The 23,436-nt window shown below is 45.6% G+C and overlaps 1 protein-coding gene across 7 annotated transcripts in view; it reads right to left on the bottom strand.

The window, feature by feature from the left end:
- Window positions 1-23,436, bottom strand: part of FAM120B (family with sequence similarity 120 member B) — a 97,888-nt gene that overhangs the window by 49,056 nt on the left and 25,396 nt on the right. For 6 of the 7 annotated variants that reach the window (XM_055433095.2, XM_055433098.2, XM_055433092.2 and 3 more), the window contains exons 3-5: window positions 22,822-23,002; window positions 5,648-5,749; window positions 2,695-2,867 (exon numbers count right to left, since the gene is read on the bottom strand). In XM_055433095.2, the coding sequence (XP_055289070.2) occupies window positions 2,695-2,867; window positions 5,648-5,749; window positions 22,822-23,002 (456 nt within the window). The remainder of the gene's footprint in view (window positions 1-2,694; window positions 2,868-5,647; window positions 5,750-22,821; window positions 23,003-23,436) is intronic. The other variant, XM_088840916.1, reaches the window with a different exon arrangement.

The following is a 23,436-nucleotide window of genomic DNA, read 5'->3' as shown; positions in this document are numbered from 1 at the left end:
AAGCCCTCACCACTCTCCTAGACAGGTTTGTTGGCATATAGTTACTACTACTTCTTGCCATTAGCATCTTTTGCAGAAAGCTGATTTTAAAAAACCAGCCTACAAAAAGAGAATCACTCCTGGACTTCCCTGGTGATCCAGTGGTTAAGACTCTGTGCTACCCCTGCAGGGCACATGGGTTTGATCCCTGGTTGGGGAACTAAGATCCTGCATGCCAACAATGCAGCCAAAAAAAACCACACATTTCATCATACTTTTTCAGTTTATCGATTTCATACTCTGCCACTATCTTTGTAATTAGCAAATCTACGCTTACTCCTTGGAAGGAAAGTTATGATCAACCTAGACAGCTTATTAAAAAGCAGAGACATTACTTTGCCAACAAAGGTCCATCGAGTCAAAGCTATGGTTTTTCCAGTAGTCATGTATGGATGTGAGAGTCGGACTGTAAAGAAAACTGAGCACCAAAGGATTGATGCTTTTGAACTGTGGTGTTGGAGAAGACTCTTGAGAGTCCCCTGGACAGCAAGGAGATCCAACCAGTCTACCTTAAAGGAGATCAGTCCTGAGTGTCCATTGGAAGGACTGGTGTTGAAGCTGAAACTCCAATACTTTAGCCACCTGATGTGAAGAGCTGACTCATTTGGAAAGACCCTGATGCTGGGAATGATTGAAGGCTGGAGGAGAAGGTGGCAACAGAGGATGAGATGGATATCCACCGATTCAATGGACATGAGTTTGGGTAAACTCCAGGAGTTGGTGATGGACAGGGAGGCCTGACATGCTGCAGTCCATGATGTCGCAAAGAGTCGGACACAACTGAACGACTGAACTGAACTGATAACATATCAGAGGAGACAAGATTCTTAGTAATACCAATTTTTTTGAAACTTCACATAGTGGAGATTATTATGATAAAGTATTTGCTCTACCATGATTATAAAAAATATGCAAACTTTCTATGATGCAAAATTACCCTTCCAGAAAAGTTTCTCAAATAAGCCTCTAATAAAAAATGTTAACTTGGAGGTTGGACTCCAAGTGAAAAATGAGTTAACCAAGTTAAGACTCAAAAGTTAACCAATGAGGGTTTTGTTTCTTTGTATGCTTTGTACACTAAACAGTATGCATTTATCCTGCATGGCACCTAATTTAAGCTTAACTATACAAAAGTATACTGCTGCTGCTGCTAAGTCACTTCAGTTGTGTCCGACTCTGTTTGACCCCATAGACGGCAGCCCACCAGGCTCCCCCATCCCTGGGATTCTCCAGGCAAGAACACTGGAGTGGGTTGCCATTTCCTTCTCCAACATGTGAAAGTGAAAAGTGAAAGTGAAGTCGCTCAGTCATGTCTGACTCGTAGCGACCCCACGGACTGCAGCTTACCAGGCTCCTCTGTCCATGGGATTTTCTAGGCAAGAGTACTGGAGTGGCTTGCCATTGCCAGCCTTATTAATCTAAAGAGATTATAGTTATTAATCTAAAGAGAGAATAGTTATCTTTATGAATAACAACACAGTATAGTACCTTTTACTCTAAGGGATAACACTGATGCATTGATTTGTTTTCTATTTTAAAAGTTCCAGTTTGAATGTATCCTTTAAAGTCAACCAACAATGAGTCTATCTCATGCTGACTTACACTAAAAAGATCTCATTTAAAAGGCAATTACTAGTAGTAAGAAGGTAAAAGTGGAAATTTTACTTCTGGTACTTGTCTAGCCTCAGGTTTATACAAATACTTGACATGTAAAGTGACTGTTCTGTGATGGGGGATACTTTCCTGCTGGAAGTGAATTTTCATAGCCAACAGTCACTTGCACAGCTGACAAGAAAGCAGAGCTTTGTCAAGTGACTGCGCAGGGGCTCTAGGACCTCTCTCTCCTGCTGGAAGAAGAAATGCAAAATGCAGCCCTAATGCTAACACAAGGCTACCCAAGGACACATCCATTTCCATATAGTCACACACAGTCCTGAGAAGAAAACTCAGCTGCTGGCCACTGACCGGCTCCCAACCCCCACTGTGTCCACCTTAGCACCTGCAGATTCATGAACAAGGGAAAGAAAGCACTAACCGATAATACACGCACGCGCATTTAGTAAAAGCAGTAAAAGAAACGTATTTTCGTTTAAACAGTAAACAACCCTGCGATCATTTACTGATACATAGTTTGCTGAGTCTGGTGCAAACAAAGTTCTACTCAAAACAAAAGCTCGTCCTGGTGCATGTGAAACCAGTGAGGAGGCAGTAAAATTAAAACTCACTAAGGGAGGCCTGGCGTGCTGTGATTCATGGGGTCGCGGAGAGTCGGACACGACTGAGCGACTGAACTGAACTGAACTGAAGGGTGGCTTAAATACACCATGTTTGTGGTAACCACCATCCAAACAGGGACACAGGACAGTCCACGCTCTACAAAGCCGGGCCATCTTGAGCAAAGTGCACCAGGGCCTGGACCTGTCAGACACCTCAGGCTTCTATCACAGGTAGGTGCAGAGCCCACTTCTATGCTGGCAGCTGACAGGGCTCCTCAAATGTACGGCCACACAGAACCCTCACTTTTTATGAAAGACACTGGGCAGAGACGGGGCAGGGGACCAGCCCTCAGTGCCACCCCAGACCACCACACCCCCCAAAAGTCAAGGGCCAGGAGCGAGGGGTGGCTGCAGCAGCCACAGCCAGGGGTGAGGCTACCTGCACGAACAGGTAGACCAGGAGGCAGCAGAGTGCCTGAAAGGGGCGCTCAACCGCCTGCAGTTCTTCTCGCGAGGATGAGAGGTCAAAGCAGGCCAGCAGTGTGTCCCAGCGCTGGGCCTGGGCTCCCGGCTCGTGGCTCAGCCACAGCTGTCTCAAACTAGGCGCTCCCCCTAGTTAAAAAAAAAAAAAAAAAGTCCATTTACCATTTTTCTTTGTACTAAGCAAGTTATAACACGCTTCTCAGAAACAAAGAAATAAAGGGCACTGACCTCTTTCCTTGCTGACTTCCTTGGGCTTTTACACTTAAAGCAACTGGAAAGTAAACATTAACAGAACTTCCTGGTTTAAACAAGCAGAAATCCCAAAAGGTCAGCATGTATGTATTTCCTTGAAAACATCCCTCTTTCTCTAAATGGCTACACTGTGTGGGAAAGGGGGGCTTTTTCCTCCTGTGCTCAGCTGTGCCGTCCGAGGGAGTGAGACGGACGTGGCTGTGACGGGGTGCTTGGCGAAAACACCACCCGTCTACTCTGGTAGTTGGCTCTTATTTTCCTGGACTAGAGGGTTTTAAAGTACACTGTGCAAAAGAAACAGCTGCCAAAACTGTGTAAGATCCATTTTCCTGGGTTTTATATGCAGAAATTATGAATAAAAGATTTTCACATTTTTAAATAGTCAGAAGCAGCAAAATGGAAACATGTCACGGTGTGAGACAGTCGCGGGACTCTGCCAGGAAGGATTAAGGGCGGCCCCCACGTTTCACCCAGAGTTCCATGGGCAGCTGGGATTTCGTCTATAGGTCCCAATTGCATTGCTCCTGAAACAGATCAGCTTCAAAAGTCAAATTATGTCACTTGGCAAAGGCTTCTGTGTGAATTCACGGACAGGAAAGTCTCAGAGCTTCTCAGAAATGAGCAAGCCCCAGAGTGCTGCCCAGAGGGACAGGGAAGGAGGTAATTACTGTGAATGACAACTTGTTTCATTTTATAAAACAATCATCTAAGAGGATCTGCAAGGTGCTGGTAAGTCACCTCTTTATACAGCCAAGAAATACTAAGCCTACTCTCGGATACTTGAATGCTTTAAAAATCATTCCAGATGGACAAACTACCAATTAGATGTGTGCAATCAGCTTTCCGAGGTTTATAAAATAAGGATATACTTAAAATGACCAAAAAGAGGCTCTGCAAAGACAGAAAAAATCACCTACATGTTGCCTAAAGAAGAATCTCCAGTTTTGGAGATAAAAAGCTATGTCAGATGCTTGCCTGCTGTGTGGTCCGAGACTTGCAGCACAAAATGCAGCGTGTGTCAGTAAGGGAGGCGGCTGGGGGTGATGCACAGAGGCAGGGACCCTGTGAGGGGCAGGTTGGGGGAAAGGAAGCCAAATTTCAAGGTACAGCCTTCCGAGGGCCTGTGGAAGGCGAGGGTCAAGCAGCAGGAGTCCACTGCTCTTAACATACACATTGTCAGGGTGATGGAAAACCATGAGATAGGCACCTGGATGATCCAGCTTTCAAATGAGTCTACAATAAAAACCATCTGGCGTTTTTCTTCATGGATATAGAGAAGATATATATATATATATATAAATCCTATTATTTTGTATTGTTATTAACATAAGTGTGAACACAGTCATTTATCTGAATCACCTGCAACACAAGTTCAAGAGCCCACAAACAGGGTCCCAGTGACAGCAGACGCATGCCCACCCTCTGTAGGTGGGGGGGCTCCCACTCCTGGAAGCACAGGCCCCGTGTGCAGTCCCGGTGTGCAACACGCACACACCTGCAGCTAGCAGTGCCAAGGAGCACGTGCCCACAAGCCTCAGAAGCAGTCTCTCCAACAACTGAGTGAACTTTAGAGTTTACTAAAACCTTATATTGAGCGGCCTCTAAAATTAACTCATAATATAATAATGAAAGGCCAAATATTCCCTTTCTACATTATTTCTGGAACGATACTATAAAATGAAAATTACATATATATTAGACATTTCTGGGAAATGATTTTGGGTATTCTTTAAAAGTACTTCTTGCTGTAAAATGCGTCAATTCATCTTAAATTGTCTTTGTGGTAAGTACCTTTAGGTTTGAAATTCTAAAACACTAATATTTAGGTTTGAGTATATCACTTACCAACTGAGAGAATTAGGGAACATTCCCTCCACTTCACTCCTTGTACAATTCCACTTATAAGAAACATGTTTCACAATGTTTCTTATTTGGAAAATTATAGGCTTGTGCGACAGAACACAATAGTGACTTGAGAGAATTAAAAGCACATAAAGATGGAATACAAAATAAAAATTTTGGAGAAGTATTTGTTTTGTGAAACAAGAAGAAAGGCCACTAAAATAAACCCTAACCTCTGTCCTCTCTGCAAGTGTCTGTGTGTAGAACAGTCTCCTATAGTCAAACACACTTGACCGTCTTCAGATACTAGGAACTCACACGAAGAATTTACTTCAAATAATGTTTAGGAGAACTCTGTTTTCTCCTCCCCTCCCACTTTGTGTTTTAAGATATGGCCCTTGAAAAAATCTTATTTTTACAGTTAAACACTTTCCTTCACCTCCTCTTCCCAGTTCATCAAGCCCGCTTTCAATCATGGAAGCAAGACAAGAATTGACCTAAGCAGAGCAGCAAGAATCCAACTGTGCTAATTTGCAGCTGCTTACTAACGGGGTCCTGGTTTCCTTCTCCCCCTGGCATGGACCGTGGGCAGCAGGCAGGGGAGTGAGGCAGGGTGATTCAGCAAACTGGGCCTGGGGAGGTCTGCATAATGCCCTGTCCTCTGCTGTATTAAACTTCACTAGGTACACTGCTCCTGGGCCCATGGTAGAAATGAAAATCAGTGTGTGTGCAGTTCTGGAAAGGTATGTTTCCACAGATATCGTTACTGCATCATGTGGTGAACAACTCTGACATTTAATCAAGGCTGTCTGTACCTGGAATGTTCATCTGCAGAGGCCTGACGAGGTCCGGCTGCCTCAGTGGGTTCCCGGCGTACACAAACCACTCCTTGACAGCGGGGCCGGTGCTGGAACCACCTGAGTAAAGACAGCTGCGTCAGTGGACGTGTGTACATCCATCACCAACACTGCACAAGAGACCCCTCGGCAGGACCAACTCCATGCCGGTGAGCACAGTGAGTTCACGAGAGCCCCCTCGGCAGAACCAACTCCACACCGGTGAGCACAGTGAGTTTTCACCTCCATGATCACCAAGGGGTCTCAGGCATCCAGCAGTGGGTCTCCTACCCTCTGATCGGATGGTCATCCGTCCATTCTCACCAGAACGATGACCGTGGGTAGGGGCTGGCAGGACAACCTGGACAGGTGATCACTGGGGGCAGAGGTGACCTCAGTCACCACCAAGATGGCTCCTGTAGCACCCCGCTTTCCTTCCCCACCACCCTCACGCCGTTCCAGAGAACATTTAGGGAGCAGGAATATGACAGTTCTTTCTGCTCTTAAATTCACTACTTTACGCAACTATTAAGACTAGTGTTATGTCAGAAAAATCAGAAAGCTGGTAGGAATAATCTAGAATAAAGGCACTTCTGTCTGTTGCTAGATTACTAACTGCTAGGGAAGCTCAGGTGGCTCAATCAGCTACAGAGGTCCACTCAGCCGCACGCTCACCTTGCCCTTTCACACCTCTGCGTTTGGGCCACGCTCTGCTCTGCCCCTGCTCCCCCAGCCGGCCGCAGACACCCACCCGCTGTGCCCACTCTGGTGAGCCCCCTCCCCTTCCTCTCAACTGAGCCTCCCATGCTCCCCAGCCACTGCGCTGCACTCAGCCGTCACTCTGGCTGGAGTCCTGAAAAACTGAGCTCCCTAGAGCAAAAACCATTCTCCATAAAACACAAGGCCCAGAGCAAATACTCACTGACTGCAGGTTTAGCAGCAAGTTCATCTTAGCCTAAATTTCTACACACAGAAAAAATTTTAAAAAAGAAAGAAGATCTGAGTATTCTTAATGTTGTTAAAAATAAAACAGCCCAATTTCTATGTAACCGTCTTAGCCAGGGTTTCCATTACATTAAAAAATAGCCAACTGAGTGAATGCTGCCCTCCTTACTCCAAGAGACAAACGTTACTAGGTTCTGTACTCCCACTCAACCACTGCTATTGAGGGACCTAGCCTGCCAAGTGACTCCTTGGGAATCACTAAAACATTCTCAAAACCCACATTTGACACTGCGTGGAAGTGACCACCTTTTACCTAACTGTTCACAGCACAGAGGCTCAGAGGCAGAGCCTCAAAGCTTTACCTCTCAGCGAAACACAAAAGGCAGAGAGGGGCTCACGGTGGGCACCGGTGCCTCATCCAGACAGACCTGCCAGTCCTCCTGCCCCTCTGCTAGGACCGAGGGAAGCAGGCTGTGGACCAAGATTCCAGAGACACACAGCATCATCTCAGCTCAGTTCAGCCGCTCAGTCGTGCCCACCTCTCTGTGACCCCATGGACTACAGCACCCCAGGCCTCCCTGTCCATCACCAACTCCCGGAGTTCCTCAAACTCATGTCCATTGAGTCAGTGACGCCATCCAACCATCTCACCCTCTGTCGTCCCCTTCTCCTCCTGCCTTCAGTCTTTCCCAGCATCAGGGTCTTTTCCAGTGAGTCAGCTCTTCGCATCAGGTGGTGAGAGTACTGGAGCTTCAGCTTCACCATCAGTCCTCCCAGTGAATATTCAGGACTGAGTTCCTTTAGGATGGACCAGTCTGATCTCCTTGCAGTCCAAGGGACTCTCAAGAGTCTTCTCCAACACCACAGTTCAAAACATCAATTCTTCAGCGCTCAGCTTCCTTTATGGTCCAACTCTCACATCCATACACGACCACTGGGAAAACCATAGCCTTGACTAGACAGACCCTTGTCAGCTAAGTATTGTCTCCGCTTTTTATTATGCTGTCTAGGTTGGTCATAGCTTTTCTTCCAAGGAGAAAGTGTTTTTAATTTCATGGCTGCAGTCATCATCTGCAGTGATTTTGGAGCAAAAGAAAATAAAGTCTGTCACTGCTTCCATTGTTCCCCCATCTATTTGCCAGGAAGTGATGGGACCAGATGCCATGATCTTAGTTTTCTGAATGTTGAGCTTTAAGCCAACCTTTTCACTCTCCTCTTTCACTTTCATCAAGAGGCTCTTTAGTTCCTCTTTGCTTTCCGTGACAAGGGTGCTGTCACCTGCATATCTGAGGTTATTGATATTTCTCCCAGCAATCTTGATTCCAGCTTGTGCTTCATCCAGTCCAGGATTTCTCATGATGCACTCTGCATATAGGTTAAATAAGCAGGGTGACAATATACAACCATGATGTACTCCTTTCCCAATTCTGAATCAGTCCTTTGTTTCATGCCCAGTTCTAACAGTTGCCTCTTGACCTTCATACGAATGGAGGCAGGTAAGGTGGTATGGTATTCCTATCTTTCTAAGAATTTTGCATAGGTTGTTGTGATCCAAACAGCTAAAGGTTTTAGCACAGTCAATGAAGGAGAGATAGATGCTTTTCTGGAACTCTCTTGCTTTTTCTATGATCCAATGCATGCTGGCAATTTGATCTCTGGTTCCTCTGCCATTTCCAAATCTAGCTTGAACATCTGGAAGTTCTTGGTTATGTAATATTGAAGCCTCACTTGGAGAATTTTGAGCATTACTTTGCTAGCATGTGAGATAACTGTGCAGTAGTTTGAATATCCTTTGGGCATTTGGGATACGAATGTAAACTGACCTCTTCCAGTCCTGTAACCACTGCTGAATTTTCCAAATTTGCTGGAATACTGAGTGCAGCCCTTTCACAGCATCATCTTTTAGGATTTGAAATAGCTCAGTTGGAATTCTACCACCTCCATTACCTTTGTTTGTAGTGATGTTTCCTAAAGCCCACTTGACTTCACACTCCAGGATGTCTGGCTCGAGGTGAGTGATCACACAATCGTAGTTATCTGGGTCATTAAGATCTGTTTTTGTATAGTTCTTTTGTGTATTCTTGCCACCTCTTCTTAATATCTTCTGCTTCTGTTAGGGCCATACCATTTCTGTCCTTTATTGCGCCCATCTTTGCATGAAGTGTTCCCTTGGTATCTCTAATTTTCTTGATGAGATCTCTAGTCTTTACCATGCTATTGTTTTTCTCTATTTCTTTGCACTGACCTCTTGGGAAGGCTTTCTTATCTCTCCTTGCTATTCTTTGGAAGCATTCAGATGGATATATCTTCCTTTTCTCCTTCGCCTTTCACTTCTCTTCTTTTCTTAGGTATCTATAAGGCTTCCACAGACAACCATTTTGACTTTTTGCATTTTTCTTCTTGGGGATGGTTTTGATCACCACCTCCTGTACAATGTTACAAACCTCTGTCTATAGTTCTTCAGACACTCTATCTATCAGACCTAATACCTTGACTCTATTTGCTACTTCCTCTGTATAATCAAAAGTGATTTGATTTAGGTCATACTTGAATGGTCGAGTGGTTTTCCCTACTTTCTTCATTTTAAGCCTGAATTTTGCAATAAGGAGCTCATGATCTGAGCCAGTCAGCTCCCTGTCTTGTTTTTGTTGACTGTATAGAGCTTCTCCATCTTTGGTTGCAAAGACTATAATCAGTCTGATTTCAGTATTGACCATCTGGTGATGTCCATGTGTACAGTTGTATATTGTGTTGTCGGAAAAGTGTGTTTGCTCTGAACAGTGCGTTCTCTTGGCAAAACTCTGTTAGCCTTTTCCCTGCTTCATTCTGTACTCCAAGGCCAAATTTGCCTGTTACTCCAGGTATCTCTTAACACCCTACTTTTGCATTCCAGTCCCCTATGATGAAAAGGACATCTTTTTTTGGTGTTAGTTCTAGAAGGTTTTGTAGGTCTTCACAGAACCGTTCAACTTCAGCTTCTTTGACATTAGTGGTTGGGGCGTAGACTTGGATTACTGTGATACTGAATGATTTGCCTTGGAAATGAACAGAGATCATTCTGTCGTTTCTGAGACTGCCCATAAGTACTGCGTTTTGGACTCTTGTTGACTATGAGGGCTACTTCATTTCATCTATGGGATTCTTGCCCACAGTAGTAGATGAAATGGTTATCTGAATGAAATTCGCCCATTCCAGTCCATTTTAGTTCACCAATAAAATGTTGATGTTCACTCTGGCCATCTCCTGTTAGACCACTTCCAATTTACCTTGATTCACGGACCTAACATTCCAGGTTCCTATGAAGTACTGTTCTCTACAGCTTTGGAGTTGGTACTTCTATCACCAGTCACATCCACAACTGGGAATTGTTTTTGCTTTGGCTCAGCCTCTTCATTCTTTCTGGATCTATTTCTCCAATCTTCCCCAGTTGCATATTGGGCACCTACTGACCAGGGGAGTTCATCTTTCAGTGTCAAATCTTTTTGCCTTTTCATGGGGTTCTCAAGGCAAGAATACTGAAGTGGTTTGCCATTCCCTTCTCCAGTGGACTGCATTTAGCCAGAACTCTCCACCATGACCTGTCCCTCTTGGGTGGCCCTACATGGCATGGCTCATAGTTCCACTGAGTTAGGCAAGGCACCTCAGCATTACCTGCCCAGCTACAATCCGGGAGGACGGTGCTGCCCACGGAGAGGAGTCCAATAGTAGCAGCAGGCTTAGTGGGGAAAACAGGCTCAAGAGCAGGGCCAACACCAGGAGCTCTTCTCTCAAACTTTAGACCAGCGCATAACCCACCCGTTTCCTCATTACGCAGACCAGCACTGATGCCAAAGTCCCTCTTTTCCCCCTAACTTGGACAAGAGAGGGTTTATTTTCCTGGGCTCCAAAATCACTGCAGATGGTGACTGCAGCCATGAAATTAAAAGACGCATGGTCCTTGGAAGGAAAGTTATGACCAACCTAGACAGCATATTAAAAAGCAGAGACATTACTTTGCCAACAAAGGTCTGTCTAGTCAAAGCTATGGTGTTTCCAGTGGTCATGTATGGGTGTGAGAGCTGGACCATAAAGAAGGCTGAATGCCGAAGAATTGATGCTTTTGAACTGTGGTGTTGAAAAAGACTCTTGAGAGTCCCCTGAACTGCAAGGAGATCCAACCAGTCTAAAGGAGATCAGTCCTGAATATTCATTGGAAGGACTGACGCTGAAGCTGAAGCTCCAATACTCTGGCCACCTGATGAGAAGAGCTCTTCTTGATGCTGGGAAAGATTGAAGGCAGGAGGAGAAGGGGATGACAGAGGATGAGATGGTTGGATGGCCTCACCGACTTGATGGACATGAGTTTGAGAAAGCTCCAGGAGCTGGTGATGGCCATGGAGGCCTGGCGTGCTGCAGTCCATGGGGTCGCAAAGAGTCAAATACCACTGAGTGACTGAACTGAACTGGGGGTTAAGTGCATATTAATTTCAAAGTATTTTTTAATTAACAAACTAAGAAAAGCTTTTGCTTTTTAAAATGATTAACTGAACACCCGATGAGTTCAAATGATCAAAGAGTGAACTTTGCTGCATAAACTGTAGCACTTACAGCTATTTACTTACAGAGCCTTGAATAGGAAACTCTTACCTTTCAAATAAAATTAGCCAGCCAGAAGATGAAAAGTTCAACTGGAACTGCTAATCTTAATTTTCATTTCCTAAACAAAATTTTATCAGAAACTGTGGGGAAGGATACAGGAAAAGAGACACAAGTGAGCATCCTCTCTGAAGCGGAGGCCAGGTGTCTGCAGCTCTTCTGCTCCTGCCCCGCCCCTGACGGGCAGGCAGGTGGCAGGGACGCTCAGTACGCCTGTTCCCTCCTTCTGCCAGGCGAGGGTAAAGGGCAGCGCACAGTGGCCAGAACAGCCTATCAACGTGCAAAGAATAAGTCTGTAGTCTGAATGAGGTCTCTGTCCAGACCGAAACATTCATTTGGAAGCATTTTCTCTGTTAATTCAGATTATCCCTACCATAGACATAGTTACAGCTCCGCGCTTCTTCCAAAAGCCACAGCTAGACACAAAGTGTTACCTGAAATCTTCTTAAATGCATTTTGCTGGAAAATTAGCCCATTCTCTGGTTGTTGTTGTTCGGTCACTAATTCAAGTCTGACTCTTGCAACCCCTTGGACTTCAGCACACCAAGCGCCTCTGTCCTTCACTATCTCCAGGAGTTTGTTCAAGTTCATTTCCACTGAGTTGGTGATGCTATTTAACCATCTCATCCTCTGCTGCCGCCTTCTCCTTCTGCCTTCAAACTTTCTCAGCAACAGGGTTCAATGAGTCGGCTCTCCAGATCAAGTGGCCAAAGTATTAGAGCTTCAGCTTTTGCATCAGTCTTTCCAATGAATAGTCAAAGCTGATTTCCTTTAGGACTGACTGGTTTGATCTTGCAGTCCAAGGGACTCTCAAGAGTCTTCTTCAGCACAATTCAAAAGCATCAATTCTTTGGCACCCATCCAACCCTCACATCTGTACATGACTGCTAGAGAAACCACAGCTTTGACTCTATGGACCTTTGCCAGCGAAGTGATGTCTCTGCTTTTTAACATGGTGTCTAGGTTGCTCATACCTTTCTTTCCAAGGAGCAAGCGTCTTTTAATTTCATGGCTGCAGTCATTTTTGGGGGGAGCCCCCAAAAAGAAAATCTGTCACTGCTTCCACTTATCCCCCTTCTATTTGCCGTGAAGGGATGAGACCAGATGCCATGATCTTAGTTTTCTGAATGCAGAGTTTCAAGCTAGCTTTTTCACTCTCCTCTTTCACCCTCATCAAGAGGCTCTTTAGTTCCTCTTTGTTTTCTGCCATTAGAGTGGTGTTATCTACATATCTGAGGCTGTTGATGTTTCTTCCAGCAATCTTGATTCCGGCTTATGATTCATCCAGCCCAGTACTTAGCGCGAAGTACTCTGAAAGAAGTTAAATAAGCAGGGTGACAGTATACAACCCTGTCACTTTCCACTCCTTCCCCGTTTTGACCAGTCAGTTGTTCCATGTCTGGTTCTAACTATGGCTTCTTGACCTGCATACAGGTTTCTCAGGAGGCAGGTCAGGTGGGCTTGCATTCCCTTCTCTTTAACGATGGATTTTCCAGTTTGTAGTGATCTACACCGTCAAAGGCTTTCGTGTAGTCAATGAAGCAGTTGCTGTTTTTCAGCTACTCAGTCGTTTCTGAATTTTGTAACCTCATGGACTACAGCATGCCAGGCTTCCCTGTCCTTCACTATCTCCCAGAGTCCACAGGAGAAGGGAATGGCAAACCACTTCAGCATTCTTGCCTTGAGGATCCTATGAACAGTATGAAAAGATAATGAGGCAGAAGTAGACGTTTTTCCAGTCCTCCCTTGCTTTCTCCACGACCCAACAAATATTGGCAATTTGATCTCTGGTTCCTCTGCCTTTTCTAAACTCGGCTTACACATCTGGAAGTTCCCGGTTCATGTACTGCTGAAGCCTAACTTGAAGGATTTTGAGCATGATACTGGCTAGCATGTGAAATGACTGCAACTGTACAGTAGCTGGAACATTCTTTGGCAATGCCCTTCTTTGGAAATGAAATGAAAATTGAGCTTTTCCAGTCCTGTAGCCACTGCTGAGTTTTCTCTGAGGTACCACATATTTTCAGAGGTTTAATCTGGCATGTATTTTGAAATAGCAGAAATGTTTGCAGTAATCTAGTCTGTCTGAATTAAAATAAAATAATCTTCTTAAATGCCTACATATGAAAAAGAGAAGAGGAGATTGAGTTTGATAATTCCTAAAAGGAAAGCTTGATTTTCTCATTTGAACTTTCGATTTGCTGGTTTCTGAGTTCAAAGAGCAAAGTAAAACGCAAGTGAAAGTTCTTTGCTAGGTTTACTCTCTATTCATACTATAACGTTTTACACGGAAAACAAAAAAACAACAACCAAAGTTATCATTCTGCTATTTCCAAAGGACAGACACATTATACCATTTATAAAAGCTTCTGTGTATAACTAAGAAATGTTCCCCTGGGAGCAAAAATGTGGGTCTGTATACATGTACAACCTTTCTCCCATTAAAAACTCTTGATTATTCCAACACACAAACTCTCAAAAGTGCCCACTCCTCTCACACGATCTGGCAGGTCTGTGAGCACTGGGAGGGGAAGAGAGTGAGCAGAAGCAATGTCAACTATAAGCTCTCAATCACGGGGATTTTCAAGTTTGATAACAACTCTCCAGGCTTTAAAAAGTATATATTTGTCTTTATGATCCTACATTTTTTATTGCTGGATTAATCTATAATTATGTGTGGCTTTATTCCTTAAAAAACAGAAAATTCCCCCAAACTTTCTTTTTTGTATCTATATTTCGGAAAAAGGATTACTTTTCAGGTCAACCTCTAGGACTCAGAGGAGCTGAGGCCCTGCAAGCGCTTTGCAAAGGTGCCTGTCACGAGTCTGTCAGCCTCCTGCAGTTCCCACTGGGCTCCGAGAATGTCTGCATGGTGAAAATGAGGGCAAAGTGACAAGGAAAAAGGACAGTTAATAGTAACTGTTCAAGGCCACCGGCATGGGCCGTTCTGAGCTGCGAACCAGTGAGATGGGAGGATAGGGCAGACAGTCTGCCTTCTTGCACCTTTCTGAGTTTCTTTTATTTCTTAAAATGCATCAAACTTCCCGATGATTTTATCTAATGTTATCACTAGGGAGAATAAAAAAGTGTTAAAATCAGTGGTAAGAACAGGCATGAAGCCAAGGACGGGCTGAGGACTGAGTGACTTCAGGGTTCCTCCCCTGTTTTGGCCATGATGTCACTGAGCTGTCTGAACACCATATGCTCAACTACATAAATATGGGAGGAGTGACAGTGACCAAGCACTCCCTAAAGAGGCGCCCTCCAACACTCCAGATGAACTGGAGCATCCAACAGATCTGTTATCCAAATCGTGCCCATAATTAGGAACTTTGAGGGATGAAGTCATCAATTTGGTGCCATGCTTTGGCTCAGACCTCCAGTGTCCACAGCTGCACACCTGCAGGAGCTCTGGTGCAGACAGTCAATACTGTGGAGCTAAAGGCACCTTTGATTCTAAACCTCACTCCAAACAAGCAGCTCCCGCCTGCCCATCAGGCAGGGCTGAGAGGCAGCTGCTCGTGCAGTGGCATTTGAGGGACCATGGCTCTCCCTCAGTGTCTGAAATTCAACCATCAGAGTAATCCTTTTCCCAGGAGTGCCTTGCTAAATGCAAGCACTTCTGAAGAGAAAGTATTTTAAACACACTATCGGTCACTAATTCACGCTGAGACATCTGCTAGGTGCAGCAGGATGCCTCTGACCAGGCCCTGCGCAGTCCAGTGGGGAGGCAGCCCCGGACGACGGCGTACCTCTGACCAGGCCCTGCGCAGTCCGGTGGGGAGGCAGCCCCGGACGACCCGCACGGGCGAGTACAAACCGTGATCTGCTGAAGAATGAAGAGCACACGGTGGCGACAGAGAGGAAATTACTTCTTTTCCAGGGAGGGAGAGGAGACACTGGGTCAGTGGCCCTCTGGGGCACCTCCTTCCTCCCCCGCTTCCCCACCCAACCACCCCTCTCCCACATGCAAGATGGTCCTAGTGAGTGACGGGAAATCACTTTTGATGAGGGAAGAAGGGAGGAATCTGGGGGAGTTAGTGTTTAAGGGCCTGAGGGATAAAGAGAACTGACCAGAAGGATGGCTTGAGTCGGAATATGTATTTTGCATCTGTCAACATGGATCTGATTCTTAAAGCAATGCCAGTGAAAGAGAGAACCTGGGTATAAAGGCGGCAAACCCAGCTCTGCCAGCCTCCCGCCAGCGAGGTTCAAGGCTTCCAGCAGGAAGTCCACTTCCAGGAGAAATGTCAGGGAGATGAGCGCGGTCTCAAAGGAGAGAGGAATGAGACAGGAAGAAGAGACGGAAACCTCTCAAAGAGCTGAGAATGAAGTGGTGAAACGTTCCCCAAATGCAGGAAACACAAACTGGAAAAAAGGATGAAGAAGCAGAACATCAGCTCAGGAGGCCCAGCATCATCTCTGAGCAGCTCTAATGACGGAAAACAGACACACGGATGGCAGAAAAATGTACCAACATGCAGGACAGAACTCTCCAAGGGCAAAGAAGGGCCACAAGAAAGGTACAAGCACCACACCAGCACTCACCTCCGCTGGCACCTACGGCAACAGAGGAGGGTGGGTGTGGCCGAGACAGGGACTGCGGGGCTGCAGCCATGACCCTTCCCATACTGAGGACCCAAGAAGCCCCAGCACTCTCAAGCGGACGGTCTTTACCCCAGGGCACCATGCAGATGGCAGCTGAGGCTGTGAGAGCCCAGCAGAGCAAGAGAGGAGAGCAAAGCAGAACAAAGCAGGGCTCAGAGAAGACAGGCTGTCCTGACAGCAGGGCTGTGAGCAGAACCAGAGCTGGTGCCACGCAGAGGAGCGCCCTGAGGTCCCAAGGGATGGAGCGCAGCACGCCCAGGGCAAAGCTCAACGAGGCCAGGCAGACGGCCCCAGGCCGCGTGACCCTAGGGCCGCACAGAGCCACGACGTGCTGGGGCCGTGTCAGACGCAGGCACTCGGTGACAACCCAGGAAGCCCCGGCCTCAGCAACAGGGCCCCTCTATCTCCTGAGGTTCCCCAGACCACCTAACAAGGCTTCAGGCAAACCCTGCAAGGACCAGGTAAATGACCCCTTACAGGACAAAAGGCAAGACTCTTCACAGATCCAAAACCTTCTAGTGTACAGTAAAATATTGGACACGAGAATAAGCAGAAACATGCAGACCCACCAGAAGGAGAAAAGTCAATAAACAGACAGGCCCAGCAACGACAGGGATAATGGAATTAGTAGATAAGGACTTGAAAACAGATACTGCAAACAAGTTTAAGGATTTAAAGGAAAACATGAAGACAGGGAAGAAAGAAATGGAAGATTTTTTAAAATGCTAAAAACACAATATCTGAAATGACAGTTTCACTGGACAGGCTAGTAGCAGACTAGACACTGCAGAAGAAAGGCTCTGTAAATGTGAAATCAGAGCAACAAGAGGGATCCAAATTGAAGCACAGAGAGAAGAGGCTTAAACATGAACCTTGGTGCCTGAGGGGCACTGTGAGGCGTGAACCAGGTATGTGGTAGGGGCCTAGAGTGACAGAGAAACACAGAAAACAGTGCTCAGCGAAACGGTGCTCTCTCACACTCAACAGGGAATAGAAACTCACAGACCCAAGGAGCTCCAGAGCTGCAAGCAGAATAAACAGGGAGGAAATGACTCCAAACTTCAGCTTAAACAGGGGCTGAAAACCAGCAGTCAGCAGAAAACCCTAAGGATAGCCAGAGAAACACTCACAACCTGTGGGCCCAACAGTTAGAAGGACCACGGTCATCTCAGGAGAAACACAAGCTAGAGACAACAGAATGACACCCTCAAAGTGCTGGACAAAAGTATCTAAAATTCTACCTCCAGCAGAATTATATTTCTGCAATAAAGAGCACCAGAAACGGCACACACAGCAGACATTGACTCACCGATGAACTCCTTTCCAAAACAACCGAAAGCACAGCTCAGAGGCCAAATCTGTCTGGCTTGCTTTTATTCAGTCTGAAAGCTAATAATGCTTTTCATACTGCTTTAAATGATTAGAAAATTACTAAAAGAAGAATATTCTGTGACACAGACCAATGACATAAAATTCAAACTCTGCGACATGGGAAAACTAGACAAAGCTTCAGTGGCACAATCATGCCCTTCTGGATTTGTGTCTAGGGCACCCGCCTCAGTAGAGCTCATTAGCTGTTACTGACTGTGGGGCCCTCAAAGCCTAAACTATTTATCATCTGGTCCTTCACAAAAGTTTGCCAACAGCTTAAAGTAAAAATAAGAATCATGTACTTATGCTTAAAACATATGCATAATCACAAAAAGCTACCTACTATGTTTCCATTTATGTGACATTCTCAACATGACTGAAGTGATGAGTTGGAGGACCGACCACTGTTCACCAGGGGACAGGGACAGAACGCGGGTATGAAGAGGCAGCAGAGGGAGAGCACCTGTGGTCACGGAACACGATGTGTCTTGTATGGATAACACACCCATATCTGTCTATGGATACCTGTGTGTCCACGCCTGTGTCTTTCATGGATAACACACCCATATCTGTCTGTGGATACCTGTGTGTCCACGCCTGTGTCTTGTATGGATAACACACCCATATCTATCTATGGATACCTGTATGTCCATGCCTGTATCTTGTCTGGATAACACACCCATATCTGTCTGTGGATACCTGTATGTTCATGCCTGTGTCTTGTATGGATAACACACCCATATCTGTCTATGGATACCTGTATGTCCATGCCTGTGTCTTGCATGGATAACACACCCATATCTGTCTATGGATACCTGTGTGTCCACGCCTGTGTCTTTCATGGATAACACACCCATATCTGTCTATGGATACCTGTATGTCCATGCCTGTGTCTTGCATGGATAACACACCCATATCTGTCTATGGATACCTGTGTGTCCACGCCTGTGTCTTGTATGGATAACACACCCATATCTGTCTATGGATACCTGTATGTCCATGCCTGTGTCTTGCATGGATAACACACCCATATCTGTCTATGGATACCTGTGTGTCCACGCCTGTGTCTTTCATGGATAACACACCCATATCTGTCTATGGATACCTGTGTGTCCACGCCTGTGTCTTGTATGGATAACACACCCATATCTATCTATGGATACCTGTATGTCCATGCCTGTATCTTGTCTGGATAACACACCCATATCTGTCTGTGGATACCTGTATGTTCATGCCTGTGTCTTGTATGGATAACACACCCATATCTGTCTATGGATACCTGTATGTCCATGCCTGTGTCTTGCATGGATAACACACCCATATCTGTCTATGGATACCTGTGTGTCCACGCCTGTGTCTTGTATGGATAACACACCCATATCTGTCTATGGATACCTGTATGTCCACGCCTGTGTCTTGCATGGATAACACACCCATATCTGTCTATGGATACCTGTGTGTCCACGCCTGTGTCTTTCATGGATAACACACCCATATCTGTCTGTGGATACCTGTGTGTCCACGCCTGTGTCTTGTATGGATAACACACCCATATCTGTCTATGGATACCTGTATGTCCATGCCTGTGTCTTGCATGGATAACACACCCATATCTGTCTATGGATACCTGTGTGTCCACGCCTGTGTCTTGTATGGATAACACACCCATATCTGTCTATGGATACCTGTATGTCCACGCCTGTGTCTTTCATGGATAACACACCCATATCTGTCTATGGATACCTGTGTGTCCACGCCTGTGTCTTTCATGGATAACACACCCATATCTGTCTATGGATACCTGTGTGTCCACGCCTGTGTCTTGTATGGATAACACACCCATATCTATCTATGGATACCTGTATGTCCATGCCTGTATCTTGTCTGGATAACACACCCATATCTGTCTGTGGATACCTGTATGTTCATGCCTGTGTCTTGTATGGATAACACACCCATATCTGTCTATGGATACCTGTATGTCCATGCCTGTGTCTTGCATGGATAACACACCCATATCTGTCTATGGATACCTGTGTGTCCACGCCTGTGTCTTGTATGGATAACACACCCATATCTGTCTATGGATACCTGTATGTCCACGCCTGTGTCTTGCATGGATAACACACCCATATCTGTCTATGGATACCTGTGTGTCCACGCCTGTGTCTTTCATGGATAACACACCCATATCTGTCTGTGGATACCTGTGTGTCCACGCCTGTGTCTTGTATGGATAACACACCCATATCTGTCTATGGATACCTGTATGTCCATGCCTGTGTCTTGCATGGATAACACACCCATATCTGTCTATGGATACCTGTGTGTCCACGCCTGTGTCTTGTATGGATAACACACCCATATCTGTCTATGGATACCTGTATGTCCACGCCTGTGTCTTTCATGGATAACACACCCATATCTGTCTATGGATACCTGTGTGTCCACGCCTGTGTCTTTCATGGATAACACACCCATATCTGTCTGTGGATACCTGTGTGTCCACGCCTGTGTCTTGTATGGATAACACACCCATATCTATCTATGGATACCTGTATGTCCATGCCTGTATCTTGTCTGGATAACACACCCATATCTGTCTGTGGATACCTGTATGTTCATGCCTGTGTCTTGTATGGATAACACACCCATATCTGTCTATGGATACCTGTATGTCCATGCCTGTGTCTTGCATGGATAACACACCCATATCTGTCTATGGATACCTGTGTGTCCACGCCTGTGTCTTGTATGGATAACACACCCATATCTGTCTATGGATACCTGTATGTCCATGCCTGTGTCTTGCATGGATAACACACCCATATCTGTCTATGGATACCTGTGTGTCCACGCCTGTGTCTTGTATGGATAACACACCCATATCTGTCTATGGATACCTGTATGTCCACGCCTGTGTCTTGCATGGATAACACACCCATATCTGTCTATGGATACCTGTGTGTCCACGCCTGTGTCTTTCATGGATAACACACCCATATCTGTCTGTGGATACCTGTGTGTCCACGCCTGTGTCTTGTATGGATAACACACCCATATCTGTCTATGGATACCTGTATGTCCATGCCTGTGTCTTGCATGGATAACACACCCATATCTGTCTATGGATACCTGTGTGTCCACGCCTGTGTCTTGTATGGATAACACACCCATATCTGTCTATGGATACCTGTATGTCCACGCCTGTGTCTTTCATGGATAACACACCCATATCTGTCTATGGATACCTGTGTGTCCACGCCTGTGTCTTTCATGGATAACACACCCATATCTGTCTGTGGATACCTGTGTGTCCACGCCTGTGTCTTGTATGGATAACACACCCATATCTATCTATGGATACCTGTATGTCCATGCCTGTATCTTGTCTGGATAACACACCCATATCTGTCTGTGGATACCTGTATGTTCATGCCTGTGTCTTGTATGGATAACACACCCATATCTGTCTATGGATACCTGTATGTCCATGCCTGTGTCTTGCATGGATAACACACCCATATCTGTCTATGGATACCTGTGTGTCCACGCCTGTGTCTTTCATGGATAACACACCCATATCTGTCTATGGATACCTGTATGTCCATGCCTGTGTCTTGCATGGATAACACACCCATATCTGTCTATGGATACCTGTGTGTCCACGCCTGTGTCTTGTATGGATAACACACCCATATCTGTCTATGGATACCTGTATGTCCATGCCTGTGTCTTGCATGGATAACACACCCATATCTGTCTATGGATACCTGTGTGTCCACGCCTGTGTCTTTCATGGATAACACACCCATATCTGTCTATGGATACCTGTGTGTCCACGCCTGTGTCTTTCATGGATAACACACCCATATCTGTCTGTGGATACCTATATGTCCATGCCTGTGTCTTGCATGGATAACACACCCATATCTGTCTATGGATACCTGTGTGTCCACGCCTGTGTCTTTCATGGATAACACACCCATATCTGTCTATGGATACCTGTGTGTCCACGCCTGTGTCTTGTATGGATAACACACCCATATCTATCTATGGATACCTGTATGTCCATGCCTGTATCTTGTCTGGATAACACACCCATATCTGTCTGTGGATACCTGTATGTTCATGCCTGTATCTTGTATGGATAACACACCCATATCTGTCTATGGATATACCTGTATGTTCATGCCTGTGTCTTGTATGGATAACACACCCATATCTGTCTATGGATACCTGTATTCCACACTTGTGTCTTGCATGGATAACACTGTACAGAATTACACACATACACAAATGAATAGGTGTAAAAAATGCTGACAAGTGAGTAACATCTCTGGTCTGCTTCACAGTATTGTACTGATGTTAAGTTCCTGGCTTTGATATTATACTTTATTATATACAATGTCATCTTATAAAGGGTACATGAAATCCTATATGCTATTTTTTGCAACTCCCTTGAGTATGTAATTATTTCAAAATAAAATCTTTAAAATATACTGAATAGCAAAAATGATGGGGGGAATGCAAGTACACTGTTGTAAGGTTTTTACAGTATGCCTTACATGGTAAAATACTAAAGTCAAATTCTGACAAGCTAAAGACATATATTATAAACCCTGGAGCAACTGCTAAAAAAATAAGCAAACACATTAAAACAAGTAAATCTAATAATTCAAGTCCAACAGTAAGCCAATGTAAAGCAAAATACTAATAATTATTCAACTATTCCAAAAGAAGTCAGAAAAGGGGAAAATAGGGAAAAGAAGACAGAGCAAAGGGCACAATGGAGACGCAATCCCAGCCACGCCAGCCGGCACTGCAAACGTCAACAGCCCAGACAACCCAACTAAAAGACAGAGACTGAAAGACTGACATGCTGCTTAAAAGAGAAACGCTTCAAATATTAAGAAACAGTTTAAAAGTAAAAGTATAGAAAGAGGATACACCATAATCATAAGGAAACTGCCTTCTAATAACAGACACATGCTACACTACACTTCTACAGGAGGAAAGGGTTTCCAAATTTTTCAAATTTCTTAAATCCTTTTAAAGAATAAAAATACAACCACTGTACAACAGAAACAATGTACTTCTCTTTCAATGAACTCTGGTCAACTGCTTGCTAATCAGATATATAGACATCCCATGCTGCTGCTGCTGCTGCTGCTGCTGCTAAGTCACTTCAGTCGTGTCCAACTCTGTGTGTCCCCATAGACGGAAGCCCACCAGGCTCCCCCGTCCCTGGGATTCTCCAGGCAAGAACACTGGAGTGGGCTGCCATTTCCTTCTCCAATGTATGAAAGTGAAAAGTGAAAGTGAAGTTGCTCAGCCGTGTCCGACCCTTAGCGACCCCACGGACTGCAGCCTACCAGGCTCCTCCATCCATGGGATTTTCTAGGCAAGAGTACTGGAGTAGCTTGCCATTGCCTTCTCGGAGACATCCCATGCATTTACCCTTAATCCTGAACAGATGTGAGTGGCATTTTCCATTTCAGACTTTACAGAGAAACAAATCCTGAGTCCTGAATCCAACTGGCCAGTTCTCAGAACCAGCTCCAGGCGCACGGGCCCTGGAGACCATGACTCACCGCCGCTGCCCCCCAGCAGGAGGGAGTAGACGCGCTGCCGCACAGGGCGGTAGACGAAGGCCTGGCTGGGCAGGGCCTGGTCCGTGGCGTCCTCCAAGCTGTTGCTGCACTCCACCTCGCCGCTGCTCATCACGCTGTACACCAGGTAGCTCTCTGCCTGGACATGCTGTGCTCTGGCGACCTGCCCAACAATTAAATGCAACTGGTTTCTCCTCAAAAACAATACCATGACCTTCAGCAGGAAATTCAAGGCCTTCGAGGGCTCAGAGGTAGAGTAAATGCCACTCAAACTCAGGATGACAAGCTGGCCTCTGTGCTTCCAGTTCAGAACTTTCTGTTACTGCTTTCCTCCTCCAATTTCCACCCACCAACCAGACCTGTGACTTACCTCTGCCGTCATTCAACATCCTGTCCACCCGACAGGGAGAGGGGCTGCCCAGGGCTCCAGCCGTACCCCTCCAGGCTCTCCAATCCACCCTTCACCCCAGTGACACTGTCTTCCTGGAAACAGAGGCCCAATCACTGCCCTCAGGCCGGCTACCAGACTCTTCAGCCTGAGTTGAAGAGGCCCTGTGAAGACCTCCATCTCCTCCCGGGCACCCCTTGTGGACACTC

The sequence above is a fragment of the Moschus berezovskii genome, chromosome 10, assembly GCF_049115385.1.
Source record: "Moschus berezovskii isolate FMDL1 chromosome 10, NW_MosBer_1.0, whole genome shotgun sequence".
Lineage (NCBI taxonomy): Eukaryota > Metazoa > Chordata > Mammalia > Artiodactyla > Moschidae > Moschus > Moschus berezovskii.
Note: the sequence above shows the minus strand (reverse complement) of the source record. Positions and strands in the feature narration are given on the sequence as shown.